Source organism: Nomascus leucogenys, chromosome 7b (assembly GCF_006542625.1).
Source record: "Nomascus leucogenys isolate Asia chromosome 7b, Asia_NLE_v1, whole genome shotgun sequence".
Lineage (NCBI taxonomy): Eukaryota > Metazoa > Chordata > Mammalia > Primates > Hylobatidae > Nomascus > Nomascus leucogenys.
This window is the reverse complement of record NC_044387.1, coordinates 10972113-10983058: the sequence shown is the minus strand read 5'-3', so window position 1 is coordinate 10983058 and position 10946 is coordinate 10972113. Positions and strand designations below refer to the sequence as shown.

The window sequence follows — 10946 nt, the reverse complement described above, 5'->3', positions numbered from 1 at the left end:
TTGTGTGTGTCATATGGAACATTTTCCTGTGGGAGTGGTACTGGGTCTCCATTTTCAGCTAGGGGGAACCTTTGAAGTGTTTGAGCTAGGTCTCTATAAAAGAATGGATGGGACAGGCTGCCAAGGGAGTCATTCTTTTACGACCTTTTCAGTGTCAAAACTGGGGCAGTGTTGCCTTAATACTCAACCATTTGCACAGTCATCTGTCAGGAGGTACTGTCTATAGCAAAAGGAGAACACGTCCTGTGGGTCCCTAGTTCTGCCTTTGGAAGACATGGCTAATGGCTCAGGGATTCTTACTGACTTTGCATGGAAAGGCTAGAAAACTCCTGTATTTTTTTTTTTTTAAGACAGGGTCTTGCTCTGTTGCCCAGGCTGAGTTGCAGTGTTGTGATCACAGCTCACTGCAGCTTGGAATTCCTGGGCTCAAGCAATCCTCCCACCTCGGCTTGAGTAGGTGGGACTACAGGCTGGAGCCACTGCTCCTGGCGCCAACTTCTGTATATCTCAACACTCATGATTCCCCAAGGAGAAAGAAAAAACATACTTTTATTCCAGCATCCAGTATGCCTTGTGTATACCAGTTTTAAAGTTGGTTTCATCTCATTAAATAATAGTGAAGAGTCCTCTGAGGCAGCAGGAGGATGTGATGGAGAGTGGCAGAAGTCAGGGTCAGGAGACCTGAGTTCTACGAACGGTAGCAGCAACAGCAACCATTATTGGGCGCTTACATGGACCAGGCACTGTGCTAAGTGCTTTACATGTATGATCTCACTTCATGAGACAAGGATATTCATCAGTAGTTTCATTTTACAAATGAGGAAACCGAGGCTCAGAGAGGATAAGTCACTTAGCCAAAATGTCCCAGCCAGGATTCTTTTGGATGCGCTCCCCAAAATCTGTCTTCTAACTCCTACCCCATACTCCCTCCACTGGGAGCCCTGTGACTGAGCAAGAAGCTTCATCCCATTGGGCCTCGGTTTGCCATTGGAAAGGATTTGTGGGCGAGGTTGAATGAGCGCAGCAGATGGCCGTGGTTATTTAGAGCAGTGCTTCCCTGGTTGTTTGATATCACAGCGCTCATACTTGTGTGGCCCAGTGAAAAGGAGGCGGAAACTCAAAGTTTCCACCTTCACAGGGCCTGACTGGAGGGGGCTGGAGGATGATGCGGTTTCTTGTATTCTTAAAACAGACTACCCCTTCCCGACGCATAACCCCCAGCAAGTGGCCGTGGGTTCCCAAGCGCCTCTCCTCCCAGGGCCGTGGGCGTGACTGCTGAAAAGCGGGTTAGGCCGGGGAGTTCAGAATCAGGAGTGAATCGGAACTACCCCAGGGAGACGGCAGCGAAGAAAATCCTGTTCTTAGGGGAACGCAATCTTCGGACACCAGAAGTTCCTCTATGATGCTATTCTGTGGCAGCCTTGCACTTGAGCCGGATGAAAACTGTAAAAACCCAGGTTGGGCGACAGGACGGCGCGTCTTCCCGGCTCCTTTCCAGAGTTTAGGAGGAGCCATGCGGACTCAGCCGCCTTTGGGGGTAGGTGGACAGGCCCGGCGCGCCCTCTCGAGACCCCTTCAACCTCCCGGGGGCAGCAGCGCCGTGTCGGCTATGAATGGGGCCTCTGGAAAACTCAGGCTTGGAACAGGTAATCCCCCGGTTTCCGCAGGCCACAAATCACCACCCGCAACCGAAGGACGCGCAGGCTGGGAGCGGCGGCGGGGCCACCAGTGCGGACCTCCACTGAGGGCGGCGGGATCCGACCGCAGGGGCTGGTCCCTGAGGCCACTAAAGGGTGCGCTGGCCTAAGGCCGCCTGGGGGCAGGAGCCAGCGTGGTCGTGGCGGGCCGGCAGGCGGGGCTGGCTGAGGCCTAGCAGAGACCTAGCAGAGACCTAGCAAAGACCCGAGACCCCAACCCTTCCCACGCCGACCCCGGGATCCCTCTCCCAGCAGCCGCCCACCTAGGGCCCTGAGCCAATTAGAGCTCGAGGTATATATGATTCACCGTGCCTGGGCCAATCAGCTTGACGCGCGCTCTTCGCCAGCACCTCGCGCGATAACCTGGCGTTCTCCGCCTTCACAATAAAAACTCTTCGCCGGAAAACGACCTTTCCCCGCCCACTGCGCCGACACCGGAAGCGGGGCGTGTCTGGGAGATCACTCCGCGCTCCGTCGGCGAAGGAAAGAACGGACTCTGATCATAGAAGCCTAGTAAAGTAGTACACCTCTCTCCTTTCGTGAGGCCATAAGAACAAACTCCTTTTCTCGTCACAGCTACCCCCTGGGCATAAACGATTGGGGCGTCAAAGGGAGGGAAGGGAGCGGGCGGGAGGAGACGGTCACGTGGCCGCGGCGGAAGGATGCGTCTGTGCTGCGTCCCCATAGAGACGAAGTCTATAAAGGGCCGGCGGGCGGCCGCTGCGGCCATTTCTACTTCGCTCGCCCACGGATGTAGTTTTTTCCTCACGTGCGCGCCTTCCCTCCTCCCCGCCCTCAGGGTCCACGGCCACCATGGCGTATTAGGGGCAGCAGTGCCTGCGGCAGCATTGGCCTTTGCAGCGGCGGCAGCAGCACCAGGCTCTGCAGCGGCACCCCCCAGCGGCTTAAGCCATGGCGTGAGTACCGGGGCGGGTCGTCCAGCTGTGCTCCTTGGGCCGGCTCGGGTTTTGGATTCGTGGGGTGCGGCCTGCGGCCGGGGCGGTGCCGCCAAGGGGGAAGCGATTTTACGAGCGCCCGGGACGCGTGGTCTTTGCTTGGGTGTCCCCGAGACGCTCGCGTGACCGGATCGGGAAAGCGCAGTCGGGTGCCAGGACTGCTTCCCCAGGGGTCCTGCAGCCCTCGGACCCCGAGCCCCGCAAGGGTCCCGGGGGTCTCGGCTGTTGGCCCGCGAAACGTGGCAGGAACCAAGATGGCGGCAGGGCGGTGGCGCGGGCGTGAGTCAAGGGCGGGCGGTGGGCGGGGCGCGGCCGCCCTGGCCGTATTTGGACGTGGGGACGGAGCGCCTTCCTCTTGGCGGGTGGAAGAATCGCCTGGTCTCTGAGCGTCCATTTTGTGGAACCTGAGCCGCAAGCAGGGAGGGGCGGATACAACTGCCCTGTTCCCGATTCTCTAGATGGCCGATCTAGAGAAGTCCCGCCTCATAAGTGGAAGGATGAAATTCTCAGACCAGCTAACCTCTAATGGGAGTTGGCTTCTGATTCTCATTCAGGCTTTTCACGGCATTCAGCAGCAGCGTTGCTGTAACCGACAAAGACACCTTCGAATTAAACACATTCCTCGATTCCAGCAAAGCACCGCAACATGACCGAAATGAGCTTCCTGAGCAGCAAGGTGTTGGTGGGGGACTTGATGTCCCCCTTCGACCAGTCGGGTTTGGGGGCTGAGGAAAGCCTAGGTCTCTTAGATGACTACCTGGAGGTGGCCAAGCACTTCAGACCTCATGGGTTCTCCAGCGACAAGGCTAAGGCGGGCTCCTCCGAATGGCTGGCTGTGGATGGGTTGGTCAGTCCTTCCAACAACAGCAAGGGTGAGTGGGCCACCACCACATCGTCCGGGTGGGATCTAGGGTTAGGGGCCTGCTACCTTTGTATCTGACTCACTTGGCCCCATCACTCAAATCTTTTGCAGAGGATGCCTTCTCCGGGACAGATTGGATGTTGGAGAAAATGGATTTGAAGGAGTTCGACTTTGATGCCCTGTTGGGTATAGATGACCTGGAAACCATGCCAGATGACCTTTTGACCACTTTGGATGACACTTGTGATCTCTTTGACCCTCTAGTCCAGGAGACTAATAAGGAGCCCCCCCAGACGGTGAACCCAATTGGCCATCTCCCAGAAAGTTTAATAAAACCCGACCAGGTTGCCCCCTTCACCTTCTTGCAACCTCTTCCCCTTTCCCCAGGAGTCCTGTCCTCCACTCCAGATCATTCCTTTAGTTTAGAGCTGGGCAGTGAAGTGGATATCACTGAAGGAGATAGGAAGCCAGACTCCACTGCTTACGTTGTCATGATCCCTCAGTGCATAAAGGAGGAAGACACCCCTTCAGATAATGATAGTGGAATATGTATGAGCCCAGAGTCGTATCTGGGGTCTCCTCAGCATAGCCCTTCTACCAGGGGCTCTCCAAATAGGAGTCTCCCATCTCCAGGTGTTCTCTGTGGGTCTGCCCGCCCCAAACCTTACGATCCTCCTGGAGAGAAGATGGTAGCAGCAAAAGTAAAGGGTGAGAAATTGGATAAGAAGCTGAAAAAAATGGAGCAAAACAAGACAGCAGCCACTAGGTACCGCCAGAAGAAGAGGGCGGAGCAGGAGGCTCTCACTGGCGAGTGCAAAGAGCTAGAAAAGAAGAACGAGGCTCTAAAAGAGAGGGCGGATTCCCTGGCCAAGGAGATCCAGTACTTGAAAGATTTGATAGAAGATGTCCGCAAGGCACGGGGGAAGAAAAGGGTCCCCTAGTTGAGGGTAGTCAGGAGCGTCAATGTGCTTGTATATAGAGTGTCTGCTGTAGCTGTGTGTTCCAATAAATTATTTTGTAGGGAAAAGTACTTGTGCGTGTGAATTCTTTTTCTGGCAAAGTAACCTAGTGAAGCGCCACCCACCCACCCCAAGCTGGTCTTACCATTTCCTGTGAGATCTGGGGGAGGAGGGCAGTCCAAGGCTGAAGATTGGCTCCCAGAGTGGGATTTGCTTAGCCCTGCTAGGTGCAGGCCACGATGGCTGATTTCATGGGGCCCTGGAGCCGTATAGTTGGCCAGTTAGAGCAAGCTGGGTCCTTTGCCCAGAGCTGAGTGCTGGTTGTGTAGGGAGGAGGCTGGAGATCTCCAGGAGGTTCAGAGGGAGGGACAGCCTGGGCCTCCACTTGTTTATTCAAAAGGGCTTCATGCCAACAGCTATCGCGTAAAACCCTGGATAAGGTTGCACAGTCTTTGAGATAGCACACAAGATTAGGTTTCACTTGTTACCTGAACAGTTCTGCAGAAGCCTCATCCTGAAGAAAGGGCTCCTTTTGGGAATTGATGCTGAAGCAGGACAGGAGCTGAGGGTTGGCCTCCGTTTCTCCTTAAGGGGTTGGAAGGATGACAGCCTGCGCAGGTTCTGGCTAGAGCTGGGCACAAAGGCAGGCGACAGTTCCCGTGAAGGTTGTTGTGCCTGCTGCTGTCTAAACTAGGAGGCCTGACGGCCTCGGGACATGTTAGGATGGATCAGTGCTTAGAAGCCACGCCTCCTCACTGCAGCTTCGGACTTCTGGCGGGGCGACTTCGGCTTTCCAGGCAGGCAATGTCTTTTGTTTGAGGATGAATGCTTGAATGTAAGGATCAGCCCAGCCTGGGTAGGTCTGCCCTTCCTCTTGTGTCCTTTGGATTAGCCGTTTTCTGTCCGTGGAAGGTGGTGTAGACCGGGTGTGCCCGGGGAATGGCTGGGAGGAGAGTGAGGGTGAGTGCAGTGCAGGCACTGCTGTAACTGAGCACACCACATGTGTTCTTTCACCCAGTCCCCGCAGCACACCCATGAGGGAGATGCCACACCCAGGAGGATTTTTTTTTTTTTTTTTTTTGAGATGGAGTCTTGCTCTGTCGCCCAGGCTGGAGTGCAGTGGCGCGATCGCGGCTCACTGCAAGCTCCGTTTCCCGGGTTCACGCCATTCTCCTGCCTCAGCCTCCCGAGTAGCTGGGACTACAGGCGCCCGTCACCACGCCTGGCTAATTTTTTTTTGTATTTTTAGTAGAGAGGAGGTTTCACCATGTTAGCCAGGATGGTCTCGATCTCCTGACCTCGTGATCCACCCGCCTTGGCCTCCCAAAGTGCTGGGATTACAGGCGTGAGCCACCGCGCCCAGCCTTTTTTTTTTTTTTTTTTTTTTTTTTTTTTGAGGCAGGGTCTCTCCGTTGCCCAGGCTAGAGTGCAATGGTGCATTCTCGGCTCACTACAACCTCCACCTCCCGGATTCAAACGATTCTTCTGCCTCCGCCTCCTGAGTAGCTGGGATTACAGACACCCGCCACCATGCCCAGCTCACCCAGGAGGATTTTGAGCAAAGAGGTAGAGCTGGGATTTGAACCCAGGACTCGGGCTCCAGTTTGGGTTCTTCATTTTGCCTCTTGAGCTGGAAACAAATGGCCCGTAACGACCTGCATGGTGGGGCCCACATGACCTTTCCGGTGCCCAGCATAGACTGTCACCTGAGAGCCAGCTGTTGATGGAATGCATGCAACAGGTTGTGGAGAAGTTGCCCGAGGCACCACTGGGAGTGGGCATCACACATGGGTCTTGGACCTGGTGCTCTTTGAGGTCTTTCCTGTTGAGATTCTAGAATTCTCCAAAGGCCATGGGCCTCCATCCACATCCAGGTACTAAATAGGTGTTAGGGTGTGACCAGGAGCATCAGAGTCATCCAGTGCCAGTGGGGGTCGGCCCTCATTTGGCAGATGAGAAACTGAGGCACCAAGAAGGGCAGTGCAGGCCAGTGGTGTGGAGCCAGGATGCTGGGGCTGTGCCCTTCCGAGGCCCCTGCAGCTAAGGCCTCCCACACCCAGAAGGCACCAGCTCAGGTCACAGTGGATTTGCCCTTCTCCCTGACCTCACCTCTTCCCCTCACTGTGCTCCCGGCCTTTCTCCATCTGTCTGCCAAGCTTGGTCCTGCCTCAGAGCCTTGCACTTGCTGTTTTTTTGTAACTTTTTTCTCCATTGAGTTTATCTGTATACAGATTCACTTTCCGTTCTCTATTCCCTAACTACACTATAAGTTCACTCTGTGGCAGCAGGTATTTTGCTGTCTTGTTCATTCCCGTATTTCCAGGACTACAGCAGTGCCTGGGAAATGGCAAAAATGATTGCAGCGAAAATGTCCAAAGAGCTCTGAGGCTCTAGGCGCCTTCCAGTGATGAGTTCAGTGTCCTCCTGTAAGGCTGTGAGGAGGGTCTCATGACTGTAACCCTCTCACTGATGCAGGTGAGACCCAGACTTAGGCACCCCCTTGGGAAGTCTGGCCTGAGGGTAGACACTGGCCCACGGGCAGGTGGTATATAGGCAGTGATAGTGGCCTAGACAGACCGGCTGGATTTGGCTAGGCAGGTATCTGTTCCGGAGAGCCCAGCACAATAAGGGGTACGGGAAGAGGGGGCAGAAATGAAGTTGATGTCTGGCCACCACCCTGCATGTGGCAACTTGTGGCCCCTGCCAGGCCTTGGCCAGCCCAGCCTAGGCTGACCAGCTCAGAGGTGGAGCTGGGCTTTACCCAGTGACCAGGGGCCCGGGGCTGGGGGATAGGAAGGGACCTCACAGGCAGGAGCAGACAGCACTCAGCATTTTCTCCTGCTTTGTGTCTGGGACAAGGCTGTAGGTTGTGGAGAGCAGAGAACGACCTTCATCTTTTCTACAACTAGTCCTGAGTGGGTGCCTGCTCTGCACTACACTGTCTGGGTGCTGGCTACAGCAGTGAGCCAAGTAGATAAACATTCCTGCCCTCATGGAGCTTTGCTTCTGGTAAAGGAGACAGATGGACCCTAAAAAGAAGAAAGATGTGACGTGTGTCACATTCAGATGTGACACAGCAGTTGGGTCGGGCTTGGACATGCTGGGCATGCTCCTTAAGACGGTGCTCAGGGAGTTGCAGGGGTCAGCCTGGCAGGGGGGACTGCACTGGGATTGGCAAAGAGAGGCAGCCAGGATGTGGGTGTGAAGAGAGGGAACCCCCCCCCCCCAACCCGCTGCCAAACAAGAGAAAGGATGGAGGGCCTATTTCCTGAGATAGGGAAAACCAGGGGAAGAACATGATTTTATTTCAAAGAGGCCAGGTAGAAATAAAAAGTCCCTGGCTTTGGGAGGCCGAGGTGGGTGGATCACAAGGTCAGGAGTTCAAGACCAGCCTGGCCAATATGGTGAAATCCCATCTCTACTAAAAAATTAGCTGGGTGTGGTGGCACGTGCCTGTAATCCCAGCTACTCAGGAGGCTGAGGCAGGAAAATCGCTTGAACCTGGGAGGCAGAGGTTGCAGTGAGCCAAGATCACCCCACTGCACTCCAGCCTGGGTGACAGAATAAGACTCTATCTCAAAAAAAAAAAAAAAAAAAGGAAATAAAGCCCCTGCAGTGACACCCAAGTGGTGCCGACCACCCTTGCCCAGGTGCCCCATGAAGTGGGGTGGGGGCTCTCAGCCTAGTTCGGGGATGGAAGGTGGACGCTTAGACCAAGTAGAAAGTGGCAGCTTCAGAAGACAGAGCAGGGCCTCCCAGCTGGGCTTTGAAGGGTGGGGAGAGTTGTGGACAGAGAATGAGAAGAACACCCCATGAAAGTCAGCCGGGCAGGCCGGGCGCGGTGGCTCAGGCCTGTAATCCCAGCACTTTGGGAGGCCAAGGTGGGTGGATCACAAGGTCAGGAGATCGAGACCATCCTGGCTAACACGGTGAAACCCCGTCTCTACTAAAAATACAAAAAAAATTAGCCGGGCGTGGTGGTGGGCGCCTGTGGTCCCAGCTACTCAGGAGGCTGAGGCAGGAGAACGGTGTGAACCCGGGAGGCGGAGCTTGCAGTGAGCCAAGATCGCACCACTGCACTCCAGCCTGCGGGACAGAGCGAAACTCCATCTCAAAAAAAAAAAAAAGCTGGGCAGGAAAGAACGGGGCACACACCAAGTGCCACAGTCCCACTGCCTGTGGCGGAGGCCTTTACCCAGGCTAAGTTCTGAGGCTGCAGCTGGGCCCCAGCAGAGTCCCATGTTGCAGTCCTGGCCCACTCCTGCCTGGCCCCCTTGGCCAATTCCTCTAGTAGCAAAGAGGGCCAGAGAGTGTGGGGGCTTGAGCAGCCCACCCCACTGTGGAAGACACGAAGCCATGGCTGGGCCCCTCCTCTGGGTCACGGGGTGGGTTCCTCAAACCCTGCTTCCCCAAACCACCTGTGATGCAAATGCTTCCCGTGCTTTCACACCCATCCACGATGTCTAGACCGGGGGAGGCCTCCTGCTTTGTCTTGTCAGCCCTGGGTTGAAGTGACAACCCAGTGTCCTCTTTTTTTGAGACAGGGTCTTGCTGTCACCCAGGCTGAGGTGCAGTAACACCATCTTGGCTCACTGCAGCCTCTGCCTCTCGGTTTCCAGCGATCCTCCCACCCCAGCCCTCTTCCCCGCAAGCAGCTGGGACCATGAGTGCACACCACTATGCCTGGCTAATTATTGTATTTTTTTAAATAGAGATGGGGCTTTGCCATGTTGGCCAGGCTGGTCTTGAACTCCTGACCTCAGGTGATCCACCTGCCTCAGCCTCCCACAGTGCTGGGATTACAATATGCCTGAGCCACCATGTCCGGCCTCAGTGTCCTCTTATTTGGGCCCTGTTGGTCACCATGTCCTGGCCATCATAGCACCTCCTCGGCTCCCCATGGGGACAAACCCTCTCCTCCAGTGCTACCCCAGTCGCCCCAGCTACCTGCTGCCTTCCAGACACCTGCACCAGAACTGCTCAGGGTGACAGTTAAAAGGCAGACTCCTCAGTCCTGTCCTTGACCCACTGGACCAGAGTGCCAGTGGTAAACACAAGTGACTGTCACCCAGAGGGGGCATGGACAGGCACCCAACAGTGCTACTTGGCGTAAGATTCCCAGTAAGATTTATTGGGAAGCTCACAAGTGGGGAAGCAGCAGGACCCCAACTCCCATCCTCCTCAGGGCACAGTGCCTGTCACTCTGCACTCAACCCAGGGAGGGAGCAGGAAGAACACCTGGGCGATTATGTAACAGTGGGCGTGTCCTTGTTAGAAAGGGGCCCTGGGCCTATGGTCAGCCTGTTCTTCCAGGCGCTAGAGGCTGAGTTGGCTTCTTGTTAAGCTGCTTAAAAGATTAAGGGCACGAGTCTCCATGGATATCGAAGTTTCTCTGCCCAGTGGGGTCATTACAGCCCAGCAGGCAGGAAGAGGCCCTGGTCTCTTAAGGTCTGGGGTCACAGCACACTCCCTCCCCCTCCCCCTGCTGATGGAGGTCACCTGGAGACAGGACCTGACTCCAGCTCCGCCCCCGGGAAGATGTGTGGCCCCCTCATGTCCTCATTTAGGATGGAACACTGGTTACAGACCAGGAACCGACCACCCAGGGCAGTAGGGGAGCAAATGCTCTTACAAATAACAGGCCCGAGGGCAGTGTCATCAGGGAACCCAGGGAGCCAGATGTCACTCCCATCAGACCCAGCCTCAGGGGACTGCCATGCTCTCTACCAGCAGCAATGGGAGTCACCACACCAAAGGAGCCCTTAGGCTATGGTGGAGAGGGAAGAGTTTAGGAGACAAAAGGAGCTGCCTGAAGGCTTCCCATGTCCCTTCCCCTGAAGGCCCCTGATGAGACTCCTGGGCTCTCACTTCTTATCTCTCCTCCACTGGCCCTGCCTCCAGTCTTCACTCACACAGTCATTCAGTGCCTGCCTGTCCCTCACCTGATCCCACCCTATGCCTGCTGGAAGGGTCCCGCCTGCCTCCCCTCGCCTCCATCCTTCAGCTCAGGCACACACCTGAGTGTGAAACCATCTCTTCAGGTTACCTCCTGAGTCCTCTCTACTGTCCCCTCCCCACTACGACAGGCATTTGACCCCACCTGCTGGCTGCTCACCAGAGCACGAGCGGGAAAGGGAACACACCGGGTGAAACGCTCCGCTCATGGCAGACTCCACGCTCCCCGGGCGCGGGCTGAAGCAGCACCACTCCCACTGCCGGACCCAGCCACCTGTACTGGAACTGCTCCCAGCAGCTATTTTTGCCTCAAGAGTCACCTTTTCAGCTATGGTGGCCATCCCCAGAGGAGTGGCAGCAGAGGTGGGTGTTCTGATGGCTGCCTGCCGGGGGCTGGACTGGAGGACTTGTGACCCGCAGATGAGAAGCACGCTGGGAGATGGGGAAGGCAGGGTGGCGCTTTGGTGCCACAGGAGATGGGAGACACCCTGTGGGGCAGATCAGCAGCACACACAGC

At 55.8% G+C, this 10946-nt stretch overlaps 1 protein-coding gene across 1 annotated transcript; it reads left to right on the top strand.

Annotated features, from left to right (window-relative positions):
- Positions 1–2112: 2112 nt before the first annotated feature.
- Positions 2113–4542, top strand: ATF4 (activating transcription factor 4). The gene is made up of 3 exons (XM_003264776.4): positions 2113–2614; positions 3208–3525; positions 3627–4542. The coding sequence occupies exons 2-3, from the start codon at positions 3300–3302 to the stop codon at positions 4454–4456; spliced, it is 1056 nt and encodes a 351-aa protein (XP_003264824.2). The 5' UTR covers positions 2113–2614; positions 3208–3299; the 3' UTR covers positions 4457–4542.
- The last annotated feature ends 6404 nt before the right edge of the window (positions 4543–10946 follow it).

Bases quoted from the DNA above. Each gene is read 5' to 3' on its own strand.
- ATF4 (XM_003264776.4), top strand. From the start codon at position 3,300: ATGACCGAAATGAGCTTCCTGAGCAGCAAGGTGTTGGTGGGGGACTTG. The intron at 3,526-3,626 runs GTGAGTGGGCCA...AATCTTTTGCAG, and splicing joins TCCTTCCAACAACAGCAAGG to AGGATGCCTTCTCCGGGACA.